Source organism: Furipterus horrens, unplaced genomic scaffold (genome assembly GCF_987537825.1).
Source record: "Furipterus horrens unplaced genomic scaffold, mFurHor1.1.pri manual_scaffold_10, whole genome shotgun sequence".
In the NCBI taxonomy this organism is placed as follows: Eukaryota; Metazoa; Chordata; class Mammalia; order Chiroptera; family Furipteridae; genus Furipterus; species Furipterus horrens.
The window spans coordinates 21,200,368-21,226,474 of NW_028327180.1; the positions used below are offsets into that span (position 1 = coordinate 21,200,368).

Sequence of the window (26,107 nt, forward strand, 5' to 3'; positions counted from 1 at the left end):
TATATGATTTATTTCACTGTTGATAATCTTTCCAAAATGAATTTGGTTATATTTGCCCAGATTTAAATCTCAAGTCTCTTTGGAATAAAGCACCCAAAATAATAAATCAAAAGTGATATTCTGGAATGAAAATCATGCATCCTTAAAAACAATTCATCTTTGGCTTTTTCTCTAGGTTTACAAACAAATGTTGGACCATACACTTCTAAATTGAGGGTCTGCAGAATAAAAACTCTCTTTTGTGACTGGGCTGGTACGGCTTAGTTGGATGGAGCTTGTCCAGTAAACCAAAAGATCACAGGTTTGATTCCTGGTCAAGGCACATGCCTAGGTTGAGGGTTCTGTCCCCAGTTGGGGTGCATAGAAGAGGTAACCGATCCGTGTTTCTCTCTCATGCCAATGTTTCTCTCCCTCCCTCCCTCCCTCCCTCCCCCTCTCTCTAAAATCAATAAGTATGTCCTTGGGTGAGGATAAAATAAAAACTCTTCTGTCACAATATATTAAAATGTAATATTTTGAACTGAAAATAAATAAGGGCATACATATTAGTTTGTTAGAAAAAGTTAACTAATATGAAGACAGGATTTGACTACATAATTTCCTTCCAGACTAATGAATATATAACCCAGTAATCTTTAAAGGATTGTAGAAAATGTTTGATATATAAACGAATTATTGAAGTAAAAAATGTTATTTTGATGCAGGAATAGAGCAAGAAACTAAAAATTATCTCTATTATAATTAGCATGTCTCTTTAATTCATTCAGTCAATAAATATTTACCAAGTGCCTCTATGAGCTAGGTGCTAGGGATGAAGAGGAGCTTATCAATTCTATCTACTATTTCTTGGCTCTGCCTTTTCTTCTCCACCACTTCCTACAATTCTCCTTTCAGATCCTACTACTCACATGACCTCAACATCTTCCTACCTTACCCTCACCGCACTTTTAGTCCATTCTGCACACTACCGCCATGATAGTTAGTCTCCAAATATGGTCCCCTAATAAAGGACATCTCCTGGTACCCACACCTTATAAGGTAACCTCCAACAGGAGATCTAAGCTAGCCTTGTGTAACCAATAGAATGTAGTAGAAGCGGCACTGTGAGATTTCTGACACTGAGTCAGAGCCTTTTGGCTTCCACTCTGGTCTCTAGAAATGCTCATCTGAGGGACGCCAGAGGTCATGTAGGAAGTCTGAATACTTGAGATCACCAAACCATGAGAAACCCAAGTTCACCACTGAGAGAAGGAGGGGGGATACCAACCAACCCCCAGCCCAAGAGCCACACGAGTGAAGGAGCCATTGTGGATAGTTCAGACACAAGATGCAATGTGCAGAAAAGGGCTAAAGCCCCAGTAGAACCTTGCCAGATATCTCCAGCCATGCAAACTACCCCAGCTGACATCCTCGACACTGTAGAGCAGGGACAAGCTATCCCTATATGACCAGCATGAATTCTGCCCATGGAACTGTGAGCATAATAAGATGGTTGTTTTATGCCACTACATTTTAGGGTGGCTTATTATGCAGCAACAGAAAACCAGAAGAGCCTTCATGATATTTCTATAATGCAGGTATGCTGATGGTATTCTCCTATTGCTTAAAACCTCTTAGAGCTGTGGTTCTCAACCTTCCTAATGCTGCGACCCTTTAATACAGTTCCTCATGTTGTGGTGACCCCCAACCATAAAATTATTTTCGTTGCTACTTCATAACTGTAATTTTGCTACTGTTATGAATTGCAATGTAAATACCTGATATGCAGGATGTATTTTCATTGTTACAAATTGAACACGATTAAAGCATAGTGATTAATCACAAAAACAATATGTAATTATATATGTGTTTTCCGATGGTCTTAGGCGACCCCTGTGAAAGAGTCATTTGACTCCCAGAGGGGTCGCGACCCACAGGTTGAGAGCCTCTGTCTTAGAGGTTCTTCATCACTAGTATGAAGTCAATTTTCTTTAATATGACTGAGAAGCCATTTTATTATGTCACCTTCCCATCTTATCTCCTACCACTCTGCCAAACATATTCTAACCTCTAATCACACTGAACCAACTGCATGCAGTTATTCTTTCACATCTCTTTACACCTGCAAGTTCCTTTCTCTCTACCTGGAATGCCCTTCCCATTCCCACCCATCTTTATTTCCATGGCAAGCTCATACTCATTTTTAAAAACTTGGATCATACATCTGAGCCAAGCTGAATTCCCATTCCTATCACCATCACAGGAATGATGAAATTTCCTAAACTACCCTCTGCAGCATTCTGTAATCATTTACCCCACTGGTTGTTCCTCTAAACTATGAGCAAAGAATTCTATTTTGTTAATCTTCTCGTACCTACGACTCTATGGCACTGTCTGGCCCATGGCAGGCACTCAACACATGACTATTAAAAGTGAGTAGGAACGCCTTCTTCTCCTCCTCTGTATTTCTAGAGTGCTAAGATTATAAACTTCACACGCAATTTTCAGATACTTCTTCACATGGCAAATATTAGAGTAAATGTGTCTTTCTGGCATCAGGTGGAATGACTATCCCTAAGGAACAGAACTAAAATTTACACAACTTTCCATGCAAAGTACGCAAAAGAAAAGCTCCATTTTTACTTTCTCCAAACACAGTGGACTGACAAACTTTTGTGTCCTGATTCACATGGGCTACATACAAAACCTACCAAAAGAAAAAACCTACCAGGATAAGTGTCTCCCTCCACTTACATGAAAGGTGCAGGTGCTGACAAAGGCAACCAAACCGTGGAGATAGAAGGCTACACGCAATGAAGCAGCTGCACAGAGCTCTAGGAAGGAGGACAGAGCCCCAGTGGGCCTATGGTGTAAGTAACAGGGTACCACTCTAAAGGAAAAGCATGATCAAGGATGTTCAGTCTTGGAGCAGCTAAACTTTGCCACCCAGGGGACCTTCTTCCAACATACATGATGGTGTTCTTACTTTGATTTGAGAAATATTGCATTTAGATCACCATACTTATAGGCACCTAGCTGTGGGAAGAAACCTGGTTCCCAAAAGACACTTGTTTCAGACAGTTTAATGTGTGCAAACTCTTGATGTAGAGGTCAAGTACAAAATCCTAGTTTGTAATAGTTTAGGAAACATCCTAAGGAGTGAAGAAACACAGTAATTTACACAGACAATCAACAAGTCAACTAGCTGAGTTTCTTAACTTCCAGATCAAAGATCACTGCCTGGTACTACACATATAGAATAACCAAGTCTCAAAACAAAATGAAATAAAGTACTACATCACTGTACGCTGGCAAAAGAAATATATACTTACCTTCTCTTCTGAAGATATGGTAAGTTTGTCACTTGAGATTAAGCTGCACACTTGTTCAATGCCAAGATTAAGAAATTCTTCACTAAGTACAACATCTGCAAAATGTTGCTCTGTTTGGAGGTTAAAAAGAAACACCAATATTCTGTTATCATAGTTTCAAACTTCTTAAAAAAGAAGAGGTTCCTCTTTTTTCTTTTTATAAAAGATATTATTTATATATTTTTAGAGACAGGAGAAGAGAGGCAGGAGGAGGGACAGAGAAACAGGTATATGAGAAACACTGATCGGTTGCCTCTTGCATGCATCCCAACCAGGTACCAAACCTGCAACCCAGGTATATGCCCTGACTGGGAATCAAACCCGTGACCTTTCGTTTTACAGGACAATGCCCAACCAACTGAGCCACACTGGTCAGGGAAAAGAAAAGGTCTTTCTTAATCTAACCCAATAATGAAAAAATGAACTGTAACTTCCTCAAAGTAAATGATCTCAACATTGGTTCCAAGACCCCTCAATAGGAAATGGATAGTCTCCTCAAGAAACAGTGTGGGGAAAACTGGATATCCACATGCAGAAGAATAGAGGACGGCTCTTAAGTTGATTTTCATTGGTGACCTATAAGCTTCGTTAACTTTAATATCCAAACCTCTTCCCAGATTTGGGAAGTTTTCAACCATTCTTTCTTTCAATAAACTCTGTGCCCCTTTATATTTCTGGAACTCCAATGATTCACAAATTGGTCCTTTGGATTGTATCCGATAGGTCTCATAGGCTTTCGTACTGTTCTTCAATCTTTTTTCCTTCATTCGGACTGGATAATTTCAAAATTCCTGTCTTCAATCTAACTGATTCTTCTGCTTGATCCAGTTCTGCAAATAATGCTTACTAATGCATTCTTTATTTAATTCACTGAATTCTTCAGCTCCAGAATTTCTGTGGGTTCTTTTTTATGATTTCTAAATGATTTCTAAGTCTTCGTTTAGCTTCTCCTTTTGTTCATATATTACTTTCCTAATTTTGTTAAATTGTCTTTCTGTGTTTTCTTGTAGCTCACTGAGTTTCCATAAAATAGCTACTTGAATTCTTTATTGGGTAAATCATAGATCTCCTACCTTTGGGTTCAGTTACAGGAAGATTACGGTGATCCTACTGTGGTGTTTTATGTCCTTCATTGTTGTGTTCCTTGGAGTTTTGCAATGCTGTCTTTGCACTTAAGGGAGTGGTCACCTCCTCCAGTCTTTACTAACTGCCTTTGGGAGAGAGATACCTTCCAACAGCCCTGCTAGAGATCCTGAGGCTTTCTCTGGGATTCAGTTTATCAATCTCTATCAAAACATGTAACCTGAAAATGAACTCAATCTTAGTTCCATTAATACAGACCGTTTCGGTAAAACTTGAAAAGAGTTCACTCATCTCAACTGGAAAAGCTGTCAATAAAGAAGAGCATGTAATCTGCTAGGACACAAATGAAGACCATAATGAATGCAAGAATATAAAAATGATTAATTCTCTCAAGAAGTGGCATTTAAGTCGGCATGAATTCAATCAAGAAATGTTATACATCAATGCTTTCACAGTTCTCCAAAGAAAAAAACCTTCTATTATCAGTCAATTAACATCGCAATAGACCTTGAATAGTCATCATCTATTCTTTGGTATGCAAATCCCATAGTCAAGTCTAGTAACACCATTATTTTTTTTATTTATTTTTTTAATGTGTTTTATTGTTTATAATATTACATTTGTCCCAATTTCCCTTCCCTCTGCTCCCCTTCACCTTGTGGTCCCCCACCCTCCAGTTGTCCCCCCCTTTTAGACCATGTCCATTAGTTGTGCATATAGTTCTCAACCTGTCTATTCCATTCCCTCCTACCATGATCCTTAATTCCTATATCATCTCCCTCCCTCTCCCCGTTCCCCCTCCCTGTTGACCTCCCCCCAATATGTTCCCCGTACCTATAGTTCTTTTTCCACTCTCGTTGCCTGTTTAGTTCGCCTTTGTTTCAATTCCCTAGCTTCTGCTGTTTCTTGTGATGCAGTTTTCATTTTAGATTTCATAGTTTTGATCCTCCTTTTTCTAAACCAGTCCCTTTAACATCTCATATAACAGTGGTTTGGATCTAATGAACTCTTTCAGTTTTATTTTGTCCTGGAAACACTTTCTCTGCCCTTCTATTCTGAATGACAATTTCGCTGGATAGAGTATTCGTGGTTGTAGGTTTTGGATTTTCATTACTTTGAATATTTCTTGCCAGTCCCTTCTTGCCTGCAGGGTCTCCCTTGAGAAGTCAGCTGATAGTCTAATTGGGACCCCTTTGTACATGATTCTTTTCTTCTCTCTTGCTGCTTTTAAGATTCTCTCTTTATCTTTAACTTTTGACATTTTGATTATAATGTGTCTTGGAGTGGTTCTCCCTGGGTCCAGTTTTTTTGGAATTCTCTGTGCTTCCTGGACCTGTAAGTCTATTTCCTTCCCCAAGTTTGGGAAATTCTCCTTTATTATATTTTCACTCAATTTTTCAAGTTCTAGTTCGTCTTCTTCGTTCTCTGGCAAGCCAATGATTCTTATGTTGGGCCTTTTATAGCTGTCCCAGAGGTTTCTGATCCTCTCGTCGTTGCTTCCCATTCCTTCTCTATATTCTGGTTTGTTGAAATGAACTCTGGATTTTTTTCCCTCACCATCTGTCTCGTATGTGGTTTTGTTCCTTTCGTTATGAGTGTTTTTCGCTTCTTTCTCATCTTTTTCCAGATCTTTTGTTAATTCTGTAAGTCACCTGATAACAATGGCCCTGAACTGAGCCTCTGACAGGTTTCTTATCTGTTCATCTGTCAGGTTCTCCATCTGTTGCCTGGTGAGCTGTGCCACTGGGATTTCTATAGTTGTCTGCCTCATTTTGACAGATGCGTTTTGTTTTCTTGGGCCGGCTGTAGGGGGCAGTGCCTGTGTACTCCTCACGACCCAGCGACTGGCGGCAATCCGCAACCTTTCTCGCTGCGCCGTGGTGCTTTGTCGTCACAACCCAGCGACAGGCGCCTGTCCGCAACCTATTTCGCAGCCCTGTGGCGCTTTCTATGGGGGCGGGGGTCCAAGATGGATTCACACAGTTATTCCGCTAGGAGACCGGGATCCGTCCTCCCGCCCCCCTGGGCCTCACTGTTCAAGGCGATGTGGTGGCTGCTTTCCCCAGCGTTGGGGTCGCGAGCTGCCGGGGTTCGAATGCAGCCGGGATTGTCCTCCCTGCCGCTGGGATTGTTCTCCCTGCCGCTGTCCCTGGTGCGACCGCAAACAGCACCGCCCCCTTTCGCTCCCCTTACCTGCCCAAAGGGCGCCGCTGGTTTATAACTTCGTACGTTGGGCTTCCGTGTAGCTTTATTTTCTGGAATTTCTAGTTATCTTTTGTTTTGAAGTAGTTGTAATCCTCTTTACTTGTAGAGGGAGACCGAGCGTATCCGTCTAAGCCTCCATGTTGGCCGGAAGTCTAGTAACACCATTATTAAAACCACTCTCAACACAAGTTTCTTTCGAGAGGGCAGCTTTCAAAACGATAAACGTATTTTGACAGATGTTTACCTCAAGCACTGATTCCTAGCCTAAACTATAGAGAAGTGGGCAAATGAGTGAAATAAACTGATTGCAGAAGAAACTGTTGTGAGAACTGCTTTTACAGAGAATAAGGCATAATCTGGATATACAAAATGTGGGTGTGAGGTGACTATCACTGGACTGTAAACTCCTTACTGTAAGCAGAGGTTAAATTGTATTGAGCCTGTTGTCGCCCACAGCCAGGCACATAAAGAGGGTAGCTCTCAAACTGACTGACCTTGGGGTCTCAGCTGAGCAGCCAAGAGGGAGCTGGGGAAACTGGGACCAGAGAGCATAGATTTATGAAGAAATACAAGCACAGAAGAAGGTAGGAATATGTTCAACACAAAAGATGGGACCTTGGAGTTCCAAATACCAACCAGGTACTTCATGCTCTGTAACTGTGCTCTAGGGTGGCAAGAGGATTTATGGAGGAAAAATGGTTGTCACAAGGAACTATGAAAGGGGGGTCTCAAAGGAGCCAACAGAACAGATCTGGAAGTTGCTATGGCAAGGGAAACCAAGCATAGTGGACAAAGACAACCTAAGCGCCAAAGACAGAAGTATGCCTGTTGGCCTACAGAGAAAATGGGCTGCAGAAAGAAAGCTGCAGACTGAGAACCAGCCAGCCAGTGCAGAACTGAGGATGGTGACAGCGACAGAACAACGGTCTGGATGTGATACCTTTTACCCAAAGCCCCAGTGAGTCAGGGAAAGATGGCCCCCAACATGCAGTTTGGGGGAAAAGCAAAGTTTCACTTAAGACAAAGCAAGAGAAGGCACAAGTAAAAGCTGAACATACAAAAAAAGAATCTGATCAGTGTGCGAGCATAGAGGAAAAGCTAAGTCCAGGCTCTCAGTGCATGGAGCCTGGACAGACCCAGGATGCATAAACAGATTAATAGGGTAAGGAGCCCCGACTTGTGTGGCTCAGTGTATTGGGCGTGGTCCTGCAAATCAAAAGGTCGCCAGTTCCATTCCCAATCAGGGCACATGCCTGTGTTGTGGGCCCGGTTGAGGCAACCTATCAATGCTTCTCTCACACATGGATGTTTCCCCTCTTTCTTCCTCTCTTCCCCTCTCTCTAAAAATAAATAAATAAAGTATTTTTAAGAAGACAAGCCAATTTTTCTTTAAAATTTTGCTGAAAGTGAAATTAATTTTTCCACAAAAAATTGATGGCATAATTACAAAGGACTCCACAAACTAAGATATGGAGATGTCCTAATTTTGGTGGAAAATTGTTCATATTTTGTAGTATACTATAATAAATTTAAGGTTTTAAATAAAAGAAATAACAAAATCTATTTCCAGAAAGCACACAGTAAGTGAGTTGTTTCTGAAAGAGTAAAACTATGAGTTCTATTACATCACGGAAAATATACGTATGGACAGCTTTTGCATTAATCCCGCTTTATTCACTCTCTCCCCAGCCCCTCTCCCTATCTCTGAAGAGCCAATAACAGTCATCGAATTTACTAGGCCTATTATGTTTTACTGGAACATTTTTGTTGTTGATATTTGTTTTCAGCTAACCACCTAATACCATTATTTCTCTGATAAATGCAACAGAAATTCTGGGAATACTTCATGCAGAGCTGGCTTGACTGCAACCCACAGCTGTATTCCACTGACAATGGGGATGCATTTTAATGTACTTCTCTGACCGAATAAGGATTTCCAGCGTTTGCGCAGCAGGCTTCCACTGAGAAGAGCCCACAGGTGAGAGTCCGCGCTCGGCCCCTGCAAGCCCACCCCGTACTTCGCCTTTTCTGTGATCTGCATGTACACACATGTGCACAGGCACTCACACTCGCCCTCACACACACACCCCTTACCCAGGTCTATGTGCCAGAATGTCTCTTACTCATCAGAGTAAACACGATGGGGCAGAGTGTAGACGGGGGGCTCTTGCATTTGAAGGCTGGAAGAAGTAGGGGTTCCAGCGTTTACAAGGGGCAGTGGTCATGGAAGATCCTATCATAACTCTCCCTATTGGATTCCACAGATACAGAGGACTGACAGTGGACTGTAACTTCCAAAAGATTTATCTTCCAGAAAGAAGGTTAAAAAGATAGAAAATTCCTAATAATCACGTTTAATATATTAAGTGTTTATAAACTTAAAGCAAAATAAATTATCGGTTCCTTCTGTGTATTTTAGCTACATCTAAAGCCGTAACAGGAATCTCTCCTCCCCAGCTGAAGAGATGGGGGAATCTCAGGGTCCTACATAGCAACCAAGTTATGGCTTCTTTGACAACAGCAACAAGCCCTCCCTCCGCCACAGACACACCATCCGGGAAACCACTGTCTAAGAGAGTGCTGCCTATGTTGAATCTACTTTTCTACTTCACCCAAAGGCATCTAGATTTCAATGCTTTGAAGATTTTTAAGCAATAAGACTGTTTTTAATGGATTCAAAAGGAGAATGTAAAAAGCTACAGATAAAAAATGACTTCATTTCATATGCAAACACTTTCTTATAATGACTATTTGAAAATTTGAAAGAAAAATATACAAGGATTCAATACTTGCATAAAACCAGCTATTCTATTACTTGGGCCCAATACCAACTGATACTGGGTTATTTTAAGTTCAGAATTTTATGAGCATACTTCAATTCTGCAGTGCTACCATTATAAACTTTTTAATGTATATTTATAAAGTCCAGATCCGGAAACAGGACATGACTTTCCAGAAATCACTACAGACTCGTTTTATAACTCAAGATTTCCAGATTCCTCCTGGTCTCTGCCTCAGCAGAAGTCTATTCGACTTGCCTGCATAGGTGTTGGCCTTGTTCAGGAGGTCTGTGCACGCGTGCATATCAGCAAAAGCCCGGATGCCTAAGCAGTTGACAGGGTGAAGCTGAGATTCCAAAAATTCACAGCAAGTCTTCTTCACATCCTGTAACTGTAACAGGCCAGCAGCTGGGAGAAGCACCTGCAACACACAAGTAAGCAGGGTTAGGCAACTGGCTGGAAAAACACTGTCTATTTATCGCTTCTACACAGGGCACAAGAGGTCCAGCTATCATAGCTTGTGATCTGTATCCAGACATATACACAGAAAAGTAACATAACAATTATTTGCAAAGAAAAGAGTGATGCCTCTTCACATTCCCCAAAATTTCTATGGAATCTTTCAAAGGTCTTTTCTTAGTCATGAGGATATATGAGAAATTAGGTCATACTAGATTTAATTGTTGTTTTTATGAGCATAAACAAAATATTCCTTTGAATTTTAAAAACATAAGTTGTTCAGATGCTAGGGGGTGCTATGTTTCAGTGAAAATTATTTGGTTCCCTTAGTTTGAGCAGTCATGGGTTTCAGTGATTTGTGGAGCAGGGGTTGAGCACAGAGTAACAGACACCACAACAAAGCCTCATTTTATCCTTCCACTGTCTAAACAACACAGCAAACTGCTTTCCTCGGGGCAGAACCATTTGAAATTCAACAGTCTCTAGCTATAAGCAGATAGTGTGTCTAGAAGGCAATACATGAGCTAAAAAGGAAAACATAAAATGTAATTGCCTAATAATAACTTTTTAATTTGTTTTTATCTGAATAACTCCAATAAATTTTTGTTAATTATAGGGTATTCTATGGGATTGAGCCAGTATCTTCACTATAAATACAACATCTAACACTAAAAATGCATTTCAAATGGGTCAATAATAAAAACATTTTTTCTTGTAAGTGAATTATACAGTGATATGTTAAGGAAAATATCTGAAAGTCAAATTTAGAAGGAAAACTTCACAAAAAGAAGTTCTTGAACATCTGCTATTCTTTTATAAAAAAGAAAAAAAAAGCCACAATATTAGAAAAATGGTCAATTTTAGAAAAGGTCATGTTAGCATAAAAAAATAAAATAAAACCTAAGTTCATTTCAGTAATTGACTTTCATATCAGTCAATCTGCAGCCCAAAGAAAAAAAAGAAATAGCAATTTTGAATATCTTATACAATTTTCTTAAATCTGTGTAAAGAAGTCCTAAATGTGGAAGAGAAAGAGTGCATGGTGTCTTTCTGTAACACAAACTACTCTATTTTCTTAAAAAAAAACACAGAAGCTTAAACTGTCAGATCTAGAGGCTGTGTGTGTGCCAACATGTACACAATCAAATGCTCACGAATTAAGTACTATGGGGATAACTTGTGTTTCAGTCCAATTCCACCAACTAATACTCGTTTTTTTGCTAACATAAAAACAGTATCTAAAAATAATGTCTCTCTCTTCTAAATTTAAGAAAACTAAAGTGCAAATAATGTTATTTATAGCCAAACTTTCTGTATAACATGCAGTATATTTCTTTATGTTATGAGCATAAATCTCCATGGGAGACTTTAGTCGAGATAATTTGGAAACTGGAGGATTTTTTACACTGGTATAATTGTGCTCTGAAGCAACGTAAAGTACATTCCAAGATGCCTAACAATGCAGCCATTTAATTCAGCAAATACAGATACTTATAAGAAAGTGGTCTTCAGCGTAAGATTCAATCTCTAAGAAATGTTCATGTAATGAGCACCCATCTAATCAGCATTTTCCCAGAGAAAGCAGAGTGTAGTACAGTTGTATTCATAATTGTTTGGTAATACAGAAAGACAGAGATACTTGGGAGGGGAAAAAAAGTAGCTGAGCAGAAAAAGGCTCACTCATGCATTTTTGGTGGGAGTGTATACAGGGGTTAGCAAAAGTAGTACATAAAACAGTTTATTCTTCTATTATTAGTTATTAATTATTGTATTATTTTCATACAAACAACTGTAAACCTACTTTTTGCCCATCCTATATTGGTTCAAACTTCATGAAGAGCAATTTGTCTATTTCAACAAAAATTACAAATACCCATATCCTCTGATCCAGCAACTTAACTTACAGATACACAAACTCTCACGTGTACAAAATAATCATTAGAGCATTATTGTAAGTAATAGTAAACATTAGGAAAAATCCTAAATGTCATCATAAAGAGACTGGTTACTTACAATAATCTTTTCAATGGACTACTCTGCAGTCATTCAAAAAAATAAGAAAACTGTATGAATGGGATAATTTCTTAAGTGAAAAAAAGAAAGCAATCAGTTCATACGATACTAACACACACATATACACTCGCACTTTAAAAAAGCAGCAATAACAGGCTTTACAATTTTTTATTTTGCTTAATTCAACTTCATCACTACCAAATCCAGATCTACCTTACCAAGAGACTGAAATTCATAAAACTGTATAATCTCAGATCTGGAAAGGAAAAAACAAGTAGGTCAGAAATATAAAAGTTATTTTAACTGTAGGCCATGCAGCTAAAAAGTCAACATAATTTTTTATAGATGGCAATGATGAGTCAAGTGCCTCCATGCTTGGCAAACATATACTAAATATACCTTAAATGGTAGTCAAATGTATAAAACAAGTTTATTCATCTTTTCTTTTGTCACTAAACTCTACAAAAATGCCTCAGTTCTAAGATGTAATTTTACTAGGAGTGAACATCAACTCATAATTTTGAAATTAATTATATGTAGCTTCAAAAACAATTAAAAATTGACCTACGCTTACTAACATGGCCCCTGGTGACCTTAGTCACTCATGATGAAAACAGGAAAGCAGCTAGGGCCACACCAACTTTCTAGATTATTTTGTGTATTAGCTGGATAGCCAGCTAAACCAAATAAAATAAAAAATGCTCCAAATTTGAGATGACCCATATCCCACAATCAGAACTACTCAAAACAGCTGGCAGCCTATGAGCTAGATGCCTTGGAATCAAATCAAATCAAACCTCCTCATCTGTCTGATGAAGAAACCAAACCCCCAAGAGAGGCAAATGACTCAACCAAGTCATATAGCTGGTCAGTGGAAAGCTAGGACTAAAATCAAATTCACCAACTCTTTGATTTACTGTTCGTTCCTTTATCTTGAGCCCCATCTCAAGGTATAGAATGTAAGTGCTTGTCTAAGTACTAAATCTGCAATATTACTCTTCCAGCAAGAGTAATAAAGATAATAACAACATTGACAATGCATTCTTATAGTTGTTTCCATTTACTGAGTAATTACTGTGTCAGGCACTGTGCTAAGCACCTGGCAGGTAATAATATCTCATTATATCCAGTACAGTATATAAGTGATCACAGAAGCTTGGAGAAGTTGAGTAACTTTCCCAAGGTAAGACACGAGGTGGGGGACAGGTAGTCTGCTGGGGGCCACAGTATATGCCAATGGGTATAATGCTTCTAGATGACGCGCAGATAAACATTCTCACATTAATAGTTTGGAATATGTTTTTACAGTTACCTTCCATTTATTTTAATAAAATAAAATTTTAAGTATATTAATTTAAGCAAAAATTGAGTCAATGTAAAGAAAAACATTAACTATTTAATAGTATCAGCACTGTAAAATACAGCAAATTCATGAAGGTGACTCAAAAATTACTGAACTTCAGGAAGACCTGATTTGGAAGATCAGATTTAGTATTCTAATCTTTCAATATCTTACATCATTCTGATTCCTGTGGGTTTTCACATATTACTGAAAAGGAAGAATGTGCTTTATATATTTTTAAATTATATTTTCTTCATTATGCTATTACAACTGTCCCAATTTTCCCCCATCCCCCTTCCAATGAGCACCCCCCACTCCCTCATGCAATCCCTATCCCTTTGTTCATGTCCATGCGTCATCTGTGTAAGTTCGACTACTCCACTTCCTACACTGTACTTTACATCCCCATCGCTATTCTGAAACTACCTATTTGTACTTAATCCCCTTACCTAATCACCCATTCCCCCAACCCACCTCCCATCTGGCAACCATCTAAATGTTCTTCATATCTATGATCCTGTCTGTTCTTTGCGTAGTTTGTTTTTTAGATTCTTGTTTGCATAGTTTGTTTTTTAGATTCAATTCTTGATAGATATATATTTATTGCCATTTTATTGTTCATAGTTTTGATCTTCTTTTCCTTAAATAAGTCGGCAGCCGTCCGTCTCGAGAGACGATGGTGTAGCTTCTTAAGAGTCTATCTGCACCGCCGAGAATGGCTGTGCAGTCCGACTCGGGAGTGACACAGTATCTGTCTCCTCCCGTGTTGAATCGACATCTTGCGATGACGCTGGAGTGTCCTCTCCAGTGAAGCTGAAGCTACAGAGCCTGGGCAGGGTGATATGGAGGGTCTGCTGTTGCCCATGCAGCAGACCCCTCCCCTCTCTTCGCAGCTGAAGGGTCCAAGGGAAAGACGGAGTCAATACAGCTTGGCTTCAGGTGCGCCGCAGGAGTTGCCGGTGTTGACTACAACGTCGAACCGCCTTAGGGACTCCGGCTCCGGATTTTCTGTCGGGGTGTACTCCCTTAGCCTTTCCCCTGAAGAGGTATGCCGCAAGGCAGCGGAGGTTTTTTGGAGTCAGAGTTTTCCTTCTCTGATGTGCCCTGACTGGAAGATCGAACCAGCGACACTTAGCTCGCAGGCCGACGCTCAATCCACTGAGCCAAACCAGCCAGGACACCTTAAATAAGTACATTTAACATTTCATATAATAATGGTTTGCTAATGATACACTCCTTAAGTTTTTTCTTGTCTGGTAAGCTCTTTATTTGGCCTTCAATTCTAAATGATAGCTTTGCTGGGTAGAGCAATTTTGGCTATACGTCCCTGCTTTTCATGACTCTGAATATTTCTTGCCAATCCCTTCTAGTCCTCAGTGTTTCTCTGAGAAATCAGTTGACAGTCTTATGTGAACTCCCCTGCAGGAAACTAACTTCTTTTCTCTTGCTTCTTTTAAGATTCTCTCTTTATCTTTAACTTTTGGCATTTTAATTATGACGTGTCTTGGAGTGGACTTCTTTGCATCCATCTTGTTTGGGACTCTCTGTGCTTCCTGGACGTGCATGTTTATTTCCTTCACCAAATTAGAGAAGTTCTGTTTCATTATTTTTTCCAATAGATTTCCAAGTTCTTGCTCTTTCTCTTCTTCTGGCATCCCTATGATGTGAGTGTTGGAATGCTTCAAGTTGTCATAGAGGCTGCTTACACTATCCTTGTTTTGGGGGGGATTCTCTTTTCTTCTTGTTCTGATTGGTTGTTCTTTTCTTATGTTCCAAATCATTTATTTGATTCTTGGCTTCATCCACTCTAGTGTTGTTTCCCTGTACATGGTTCTTTATTTCAACAAGTGAATTCTCCATTTCTGACTGGATCTTTTTATGCTATTGACATCCTCACTAAGTTTCCTGAACATCCTATTAAACAGTGTTTCGAATTCTGCATCTGATAGATTGCTTATCTCCATTTTGTTTAGTTATTTTTTTTCTGGAGTTCTGATCTGTTCTTTCATTTGGGACATGCTTCCTTCTCTCCTCATTTTGGCAGCCTCCCCATGTTTGTTTCTATGTATTAGGTAGAGCTGCTATGATTCCCCGTCTTGGTAGCATGGCCTAATGTAGTAGGTGTCCTGTAGGGTCCAGTGGCACAGTCTCCCCTATCACCTAAGCTGGGTACTCATGGTGCACTCTTTGTGTGGGTTGAGTACACTCTCCTCTTTGTTGAGCCTTGATTGCTGCGGACAAGTCAATTGAATAGATTTACCCAGGCTAGTAGGCTGCAAGGACTGGCTGTGACCACTGACCACCAACATCTGCCCTCTGTGGAGATCAGCTGTGCAGAGGCAGGGTGGTGGTGCTCCAACATGGTCCATTGGGTGCACAGGCCCTGGGGTTTCCCGGGTGGTACAGTTCAAGATCAGCCCCCATCTGTGTTCTGCTCAGAGCCACCCTGCCTGAGCTATAAAGCAATCTGAGCTGGCTGCTACTTGTAATGGGCTTGGAGATTCCCAGAAGAAGCCAAGCTGTGAATCTAGGTTGGCTACTGCTAGTTTCAGGCCTGGGGCCACTTAGCAAGAGGTACAGAGGGGCTGGGGGATTGGGGCTCACTGAGGTCAACTGGTGCTTGTTCAAGAGGATGTAGGAAGTTGTGAAGCAGGAGCCAATACCAGCCATTCATAGGGAAAAGCCACTGTTAACAGCTTGGGTGGGCTATAAATTGGGTGGGACAAAGCCTCAGGGTATCTCCCAGGCGGGGAAATACCCTGCCAGGTTAATGGAGTTTCAGATATGGCACCTTCCTGCTGGCTCTGTGGCTCTGTGGCTCTGTGGAGAGAGGGTTCAGAAAAGAGACAATGGCTTCTGTCTGGGAGTAAGCTGTCCCCCAGCCCTTGCCTTGATGCCAGACACTTCTGTTCTTCCCCGAATGCCACTGGTGCTATTCTGGTGCTTGAGCTCAAAGGGAGTGAGTCTGAGTAAGTCCAGTAAGTCTGAGGAACTGCTTGGGACTATAGAAGTTTCTTCCACTGACTCAATCCCCAGAAGTTGCAGCCAGAAGTTATGGGGACTTATCTTTCTGCCACTGGAACCCTGGGCTGGGGAGCCTGGTGTGGAGCTGGGACTCTTCACTCCCAAGATATCACTCCTGAATTTTTATCTACCACAGGTGAACAGGGGACCAGCCCATCCCACATCTCTGCCCCTCCTACCAGTCTGGATAGATTTGGTTTTTTAATTCTGTAGTTGTCAGACTTCCACTCAACTCAATTTCTGACAGTTCTGAGTGGTGGTTATTCTAGAATTTAGATGTAATTTTTAAAAAATTATTTATTTATGTTTGTTTTGTTTATTTATTTTTAGAGAGAGGGGAAAGGAGAAAGAGAGGGAGAGAAACATCACTGTGTGGTTGCCTCTCACTCGTGCCCCCAACTGGGGACCTGACATGCAACCTAGTCATGTGCCCTGACTGGGAATCGAACCAGCGACACTTGGCTCGCAGGCCGACGCTCAATCCACTGAGCCACAGCAGCCAGGGTGAATTTAATTGTAATTTTAATGTGGTTGTACAAGGAGGCAAGCCATGTTTACCTATGCTGCCATCTTGACCAGAGTCCCCAGGAAGAATGTGCTTTAATCTGGGGCTATCATAATCCTGTCACTTACAGTCTACAAAGTTGATAAACCATACTATTAGTAACAAATGTGAGAAACACGTAGCAATGTAAAAAGGGGGGTTCTGAATTTTTTGTTTAGGTTTCAAAAATATCTTGGGCATTGTAACTAAGGGGTGTGAAGAATAAATTTATGTCTTTCAAACTCATTTTTCTGAGCTCTGTAGAGCAAAGAAACAGTTGAATACTGCTATTTCTCATATGAGGTAAATTATATTGATACAATAAACCCCCAGCCACAAAATATTATGATCTAGTGGAAAATTTCCATTGGCTTCATTTTTCATGTGCTCTCCTGGTATTAACCCTGAGACTGATGAAAACAACCTTAAGGCACTCTAAGATCTTGGAATGTAATCTACAACATCAAAGAATAAGCAACTACCTTTGATAAATGTTCTGAATGTTAATGATATATTCTAAGAATCAATTCCCATATACTAAGGAAGGGTCACATTCTAAAAGCAAAAACAAATCTCTTGGGTCTGCTAAGCCCTAAGAAAAATGTAAAGCAGGCAGTTTGTCTTGGGGCCCAGGTCGCCTCTCCTTCCCGCAGCCTCCTCTCTACATGTCTCTCCTTTAATTCTACTCCATCACCCCTGAGCTTCTCCACTAGACCCTGCTGTTCTCACCACCGTCTCAGACCCTGCTCCACTTCATTTGCTTCATAACATGTACCACTGTCAAAACTGATCTTATGCATTTGCTCCCATGTCAACTGTCTCTCTCTTCAAAAGAATCTCCACTCTGTGACAGTAGGGTCACATCTGTTTTACTCCCTGTTGTATCCTCAGGTACTAGAAGAGTATCCAGCTGCCTAATAAATGAATCAACCTGAATGGTAACTTATTACTCTTGAAAATGTTTGTATATTAAGAGATACAATTTTAGATGTCCTTTCAACCAGAAACACAAACTTATATGAAACATTCATATCCCACTGCGAATCTCAGTCCCATCTCTTGCTCAAGCTACCAGGTCCAAGTAGGCTTTGATTGCCTTTGTGAAGATGTCACCTAATAGTGCCTTGCCAAAGCCCTTCCAAACATCTCTCTGGCTTTCCATCCAGGAATGCACTGGGGACTCACACCTGCCCAACCTGGAATCTAGAGGAAATAATGCTTGTTGGACCACCCTCGACCAATCACGAATGGTCCAAAGGAAGATGATGGATAAATACTTCCCCTTTTAATACCCCAAGCAGATAGTTCTGAGACAAACATCATAAAGCTCCTCAAAAGGTCCTGGTGAGAATAAACATGCTCCATTTAGCCGTGGCCAGAAATATACCTCATTTTGAATTGGTTTTTACCTCTTTTCCAATTCAAATCCCCCATTCATTCACTACTGCGCTCTTGGATCACTTTCCAAATAAACTAGCTGCCCAAAAAGCCTTGATTCCAGGGGAACCATGGGACAAACTTGAATGTAGATATATAGTCAGTTATAAAAATAAGATTATAGTGCTGTGTACTCTTATCAAAAATTGAGGAGAAACAAGATGGCGGAGGAGTAAGTGGAAGCTACACTAACTTCCTCCTAGAACTAGTCTGGATTTACAATGTAATTTTGGAGAAATCATCTGGAATAACGAACCGAACACCAGCTGGAGAGAAGTCTTATAACCACGGAGAGACAGAAAAGGCCGCTACATCACAACGTGACCGGTAGGGAGTGCGGAGACGTGGAAGGGCTGGCTGGGCTCCCACGGGTGGCAGCTGAAGGGGCTGAGAAACAGCTCAGCAGCCGGGGATTCCCCCTGAGAAGGGCAGGGTCTAAACCCCCAGCTGGGCTTCCCAGCCTACAGCGACAGAGTGGAAAGTAAAATAGTATCAGCTGTGAAAAGCGAAAAGCCACAGGCTTTCTTGCTAGCCAGAGAGAAACAGCAGGAGAAAAAGAGCTCTTAAGTGGATCACATACGAAAATATTTTGGCCACCACTTACCCTGGGCTCAAGCAGAGGGAAGGCAGAGAGGACTGGAGACACTTGGGGAGAATTTGGCACGGTGGCTTTGAGGGGAGAACTGGAGGAGCAGCTGACTGGGTCCCAGTGCTGACTCATCCCCAGTACTGCGGGTAGACCATTCCCCTCCAAGTGGCGTCAGCCTGAGGGGAAGCAAAAGCCCTGCCTACAGGAATTAAGCTGCCACACCCACAGTCCTTAAGCCTGACAGCTAATCACAGATTGAATAGATTAACAATCAAAGAAGACAGACAACAGCAGTAGATCCCTGGAAGTCTCCAACAGGCTGCCTAGGGCCAGACTGGTACATGATCTGACGCCACCAGAGGCAGATCCAGGAAGTGCAGATCATTCCAAGAAGCACCAACAAACAATAGGAGTCAAAAAAATGGGGAGACAGAGAAACAACCTCCCATCAAAAGGAAAGGTAGAATCCCCAGAAAGAGTGCTAAATGAAATAGAGGGGAGCGAACTATCAGATATGGAATTCAAAACATGGATTATGGAGAAGCTGAATGAGCTCAGCGGAAACTTCAAAGAACTCCAGAAAAACTACAAGGAACTCACAGAAAATTACGTGAGCATGAAAAAGGACATAGAAGCTATCAATAAGAGCCAGGAGGAAATGAAAAATACGATCTCTGAATTGAAGAACACAGTGGAAGGAATTAAAAGCAGGCTAGAGGAAGCAGAAGATCGGATCAGCGAGCTGGAGGACAACCTACACAAAAACTCCCAGACAATGCAACAAAATGAAAAAAGACTGAACAAGACTGAAGAGGTTCTAAGACAGCTGCAGGACAACATGAAACGTAATAATATCCGTATCATAGGAATTCCAGAAGGAGAAGAAGAAGAGCAAGGGATAGAAAACCTCTTTGAAAAACTAATGACAGAAAACTTTCCTAACATGACGAGAGAAAGAGTCACGCAAGTCCAGGAAGCACAGAGGGTCCCAATGAAGATGAACCCCAACAGGCCCACTTCAAGACACATCATAATTAAAATGCCAACATTCAAAGACAAAGAGAGAATCCTAAAAGCAGCAAGAGAGAAACAACTAATAACATACAAGGGAGCTCCAATAAGGCTATCATCAGATTTCTCAGCAGAAACACTACAAGCCAGAAGGGAATGGCAAAAAATATTCCAAGCAATGAAAAACAAAGGCCTACAACCAAGAATACTCTACCCAGCAAGGCTTTCATTCAAAATGGAAGGTGAAATAAGGAGTTTCCAAGACAAAAGAAGGCTAAAAGAATACATCTCCACCAAACCAGCATTGCAAGAGATGCTAAAGGGTCTGCTTTAAGAAGATGAAGAAACAGAGAGACAGAGAGGAACACGAGTACAAAGGGGGAAAATGACAATGAATAAGTACTGAAAGAAAGAAGGAACTTCTACCATTTGCAACAACATGATTGGAACTAGAGAGAATTATGCTTAGCGAAATAAGCCAGGCAACAAAAGAAAATTACCTTATGCTGTCACCTGTTACAGGAAACTAATGAACAACACAAACAAATGAGCAAAATTGAACCAGAGGTATGTAAACAAGGAATAAACTAACAGTAACAAAGGGGGAGATGGGAGGGAGAGAAGGGGTAAGAAGGGGAAGGGTCTAGTCAAAGAACATGTATGAATGACCCATGGACATGGACAACTGGGTGGGGACTGACTGTGGGGGGGGGCAGGGTGCAGGGAAGCAAGAGGGGGAAAAAAAGTGAGACAACTGTAGTGGAAAAACAAACAAACAGAAAATTTTTTAGTGGGGGGGGAATAAAAATATAAAGAATAGAAATGCAAGTTCAGTGAATATTAGAAGGACAAGGATTTTCCTTCCGATAAGACAGTCCTACAGATTTAGAGACTTGTATGTGGGTTATGTTACATAAATTAACATGTGTTTTCTGTTTTCAAAGGGCATAAGCCTACAATCTCATTACCTGAGTGATTATCTGTATGCATAGGCCTCACTTAATCCTGTCTGCATTGCTGCCTCCTGAGACTCAATGGTTTGGCTGAACTAAGTGGCTGGGTTGGTGAAGAACGGGGTGGTCTGTGGGCTTCACTTTAAAACTGGTTTCTCTTTTCTATCCTAATGGCTTGGACAGAAAAAGCCCAGAGGCCTGAGATGGGGGAAACCTAAAATATTTCCCTCAGTCAAAAATAAGTATAATGGGCAAAAGGGTTTTGGACAGGTGAGATGGACCTGGCACACCTTCCTCCAAAGAAGCCCTTCTTTTCCCTAATGTGGGACATTGAAAAATTAATACCTGTCTTTTGTCATCTAGTGGTTACGGATTAAATGATGTCCTTTAACCCTGTTGCCCCCAGAATACAACAAGGATGCCAGCCTGTCAAACCAAGCATGCCGTTGTCCAGAGACAGCCAACCAACCTGGAGTCTGCACGATCCTTCCCCTTGTGGGAAAGCCACCCTCCCCTCCACATCCCCACTCTTATTAGGGATTTCTTGACCCACGGGTAGGTAGGACGACGACCATGTCCAGCTTGAAGCAGCTAGAGGAGCTCGAGACCTTCATCCATTGTCCTTTATAAGATTGTAAAGGGTCTTAAGTCTGAGAGGGAGGAATTGTTATTTTTTATTGTTAAAATATTTAACTAATTAATTAATTAATTTTAAAAAAAAGAAGAAGAAGAATATATGAAAGGGTGAGGCGGGAGAGCTTGTATGTACGACCCATGGGCATGGACTTGGAGAGGGGATTGTTGGGGAAGGGGGGTGCTGGGCGGAGGGGAGCAAAGGGGAAAAAAAATTGGAACTATTGTAACAATATAATCAATAAAATATACTTAAAATTAAAAAAAAAAAAAATAAATAAAAACATTTTGAAAAAAAAAAAAAATTGAGATGGTAGAGGGAGTATAAGGGGACTAAATAGTATTGAAAAAAAATACAATAAAATCTATGCTCCCAAAAAAGTAAATAAATGAAAATAACTTAATGTCCAATAATAAGGAACAGATGAAGTAAATTCTAGAATATCAATAAACTGAACTTTGTATTAGAAGAGATATTATAGACAAATATTTAAGACTTGAAAAATGGTCCCAATATATTTAGTATAAAAAGCTAATTTCTAAACAGAATATCTAGTATGATCCCCTTTCTTGTAAACACACATGTACATAAACTATACCGCAATTATTAATAGGGGTTATCTCTGGATAGTGGCAGTATGAAGGCTTTCTACTTCTTTTTGTTTATTTTTATTTTCTAAATTTTCTATAACAAATATATACCATTTAAATGATCACAAGTTCTTTAAAAGTCAAGAAGAAGAAAGTAAAGGAATACTCTTTTCTGGATCTCTAGAATTCTAGCCAATACAGAAATGGGTAAGGGGAGCTATTTATTTAGTGACTATCACCCACCACTGACGAGAGACTGCCTCAGTCTGGCCTGTCCTCTGAGTCCTGAGTCTCACCTGCCTTTGATCATCAAGCTAGTGTTTCACAGACAATAAGTAAGCTCTACACATTACTCTTCCTGTTCATGTGAACAGCAGTATCTTAAGTGCTTAGAGAAACATGAAGTAAAAGAACATGGCCAGCTAATTAAATAGGTAACTTCAAATGCTATCATTTTGTTAAATAGAAAAAAATATTTTCATCCAGACTTGTTGATTTCCAACATGAGACACATAAAAGCCTGACAATTTTATTCTGTGGAGATGTTTTCTGCAATGAACAAAGAAGAGGGGGCAAAGCCGCCTGCCGCTGATCGGTGCAGACAAGCAGAACACTGGATGTGTAAGACAGCAGAGCCAAACAATGGGCACCTGGTGACACTCTTACACCAACTGCACATTTTAAAGTAAGAAGTTTTCATCCTACTTCATATTGTTTGACAGGCCAAATGACATGAAAAATGTTTCGCGTAGACAAGTACATTCCTTCTGCTTGGCTATTAGAATCTGTAGTTTATTTTCAGCTTGCGTAATTGTTTACTCCTTTGGGGGAAATAATTTATATCGTGAGTCTTTTAAATCCTGAGCCATCAGCAGTGTGTTTATGAGAAGATATGACCAATGGGTCTGATTGCTCCATATATAAGATTTCCAGATGTCTATGAAAACGTGCAGACATGAAACTCACAACTCAGTCACTCTTAACTTTACAGTAAGTGCACTGCTAAAAGCAGATTTTTATTAATTCCCAAGCTATTTTATATTCATATCAGAAGCACCTGTTTGTTTAACGTGGAAGAGCCTTGCATGCCAGCAAGCACCTGAAAAGAAGAAAACAGCTGTCCAAAGAAATTATCCCCACACTTAAAGAAGCTACTTGGCTTCTTTAAGTCTCATTATGAAATATAGCCTATAACTTTCAATAGCATACATCTAAGGACTGCATTAGGTCCCCAGTTTATAAATAAGTCATATTTCACAAGTTTATTTTCTTAATTAGGCTGGTTGAGGCTCATTGTACATTTACTCATAGAGTACTAAAAATAGTTATAAACCACAATATCAATGAACATAATACTACTACCTGACTGCTGTGACCTCAGGGGTATGGGGTGCAGGGAAGAAGAAGAAAGTTTTCTTCCTCTTTCTGGGATACAGGCCTGACCCAGTACAGTTTTGAAACAGGAAGTGTTTTCCCTTGACATCCTGCCACCTCAATGGCACTTCTACACCTCAAAGCCCTAAACCTCAGCCACCCGGAGCCAGGCCTCTGCTCTGTGCAGCCAGTTCTGATCCTCTACCCAGATCCACCTTTCTTGATTGCTAGGTGTTTCATCCCCTAACTCCCCTCCCCTCCCCCACACACCCCTCCCCAAGGTCCATCCCTCAGGACAGCTGCTGCCAGCAGGGTCAAAAGGAAAGTCAGCTTACCATTCGCTCATATTAATGGTAAACAGCGCATCACCTTCCAGAACAAATCCCTTCCAGGGGCATTTAAAGTTTTCAGAGAGGCTAACTCTTAAGCAGAATACATCTGTAATTAATGTCATCTCCAATGATATAATAAGTGAAGGGGAAAAGCAAAGGTAGAATGTAAAAATAATTGTGGGGCCTGCCTGAAAGCCACCTCTCCTATGCTATCCTTTACAGTTGTTTTTGTCCATTATTTTTAACCCAAGGTTTCTCGACATCGCCAGCCTATTCAACAGTGGCTCAAACGTATAATGAAAACAGCACCTCCCTTGTAAAGTTGTTGAAAACAATTAAATTAGATGGTCAACCATTTGAAACAGCACCTAGCACATGACCAGAGTAGCACATTAGTTCTAATTCAAGGACTTTTCTTGGACTAAATTAAACAGTCAACCCTACAACAATGGAATGCCAGGATTTCCTCTCTCCCTCACAAGATGATATTCTATGCTGGGTCATTGACAATAAGAATAAAATTGTTTTCAAGTCAAATAATCCCAAAGCAAAGATACAATCAGGGCCAATTTGGAAAAGAACAAGCACAGCATACAAACATGGGAAAATATTTTGATACCTCACTAATTATGATAAAATATGTTAAAATAATGAGAGAGCACACTTTATCACTAGTGATACATTTTTTTTCTTAACAATATACATTCAGGTCAAGGTATATAGTAAGCCTTGGACCCTAGCACATTTTTGCCATCACTGTAAACTAGCCAACTCTATTAGAAAGCAAAAAGTCAACCTTTACCAAGAGCTACTAAAAAGTATAAAAGTTTAAAGCCTTTGACCATGGAAATACGTTTCTGAAAATCTACCTTGAGAAAACAGTTCACAAAATTGGAACAGGCTACAATCCATAAATTTTATTTTAGCATTACTTATGAGAGTAGGGAGAAAAATACCAGGAACAACTAAAGATTTAACAATATGGCAACAATTAAGTAAAATATGTTGAATCCACATGATGAAAAATTATAATCAATGACAGACAATGAAGACTAATCATGGTTTTTAAAAATCCAGTATTTCTAAAGTATTTGTGATATACATTTATATTATAAAATTAAATGGAATCATATTAGAAAAACTTACCGGACATCAAGTTCCCTTGATTTCAAGGAACTTGGAAAATAAGAATGTTGACAGAGACAGAAAGAACAAACAACTAAACATTTCCACAAGATTTATTTATTTTTTGAACATTAACTAAAGGAAGTGAAATAGTGGTTCGCTGACCTCTTTAAGAAGGCACGGCTCCCTGCCCTTGCACCCATCAGTTCCCTCGCCCGCTGCCCTGAATCTGGACCCAATCCTGCTTCTAATCAGAGAGAATGCCTGGGCCTTCACTAAGCAGCTTAACCCAGTCCTAACGCAACCTTGGGCACTGTGATCCTTTGTTCTCCAGACCCAGTTCCAGCTCACATGCCCCTCACTGCCTCTAACTAGGGCCCTTCTAATGGGTATCAGTAACATAGCCCTACTGTGCTGTGCACTGGCCAGGTCCCCCAGAGGCTGAAATTCTGCCCGAGTTCCTGCCCAGAAGGTGCAGAGTTCCTGTACCCAGGCTCCTCTCTTCCTGTCCCATCCCTGCCAGGACCTCCTCCCTGGTGCAGCTTTCATTCATCAAACAGGGCCTGCTGCTCCTAGTGGGCATGCCCTTGCTGTTCACCTAATAAATACTTACTGAGATGTTAATAAATACCAATCACCAGTCTAGGTTGTAGGGCTATGGCAGTGAACAAAACAGACAAAATACACCAGCCATCCTAGAACCCAGATCCTAACAGGCAGTGCTTACACTGAGTACGGGCATGTGCAGTGTGCACCAGCGCAGCACTCCTGACCTTCAAAGTGGCCTTCAGGTCTCAAAGTCCAAAGTCCACAAGCACTGCAGAACTCAGGAGCTGTCAACATTAACCCCCAATCGGTCGCTGAGTTCCTTATAGCCTCAGGAGCAGAACAGAGTTAGTATGAAGAGAATGGAGAAGGAAATCACACCACAGACTGCAGAGTCAGAGAACTCTATCCCTGAATGCTGGCTATGTGCCATACTAGCTGTGTGACCCTAAAAAATCACATAGCCCTTCTGAGCTGCAATTCTCTAATTTGTAAAAAAACAACACTCTGTCCTGAATGTTATATAAACTAAATGAGGTCAGTATTTAGCCAAGTGACTGGAACATGGAAGACAGGAAGCCCCTTATTTCCAAATAAATATTTTATTCTATTTCTACCATCATTTATTAGGATTAATCCACTTTAATCCCTCCTCCTTCAGTCTCTGCTCTCAAAATCTACTAAAAATCAAAAAACATGACCAATAGTCTCTTGAC

At 40.5% G+C, this 26,107-nt stretch overlaps 1 protein-coding gene across 1 annotated transcript in view; it reads right to left on the minus strand.

Annotated features, from left to right (window-relative positions):
• Positions 1-26,107, minus strand: part of KLHL2 (kelch like family member 2) — an 85,130-nt gene that overhangs the window by 21,095 nt on the left and 37,928 nt on the right. The window contains exons 5-6 of the mRNA XM_090288725.1: positions 9,677-9,839; positions 3,312-3,421 (exon numbers count right to left, since the gene is read on the minus strand). Of these exons, the coding sequence (XP_090144851.1) occupies positions 3,312-3,421; positions 9,677-9,839 (273 nt within the window). The remainder of the gene's footprint in view (positions 1-3,311; positions 3,422-9,676; positions 9,840-26,107) is intronic.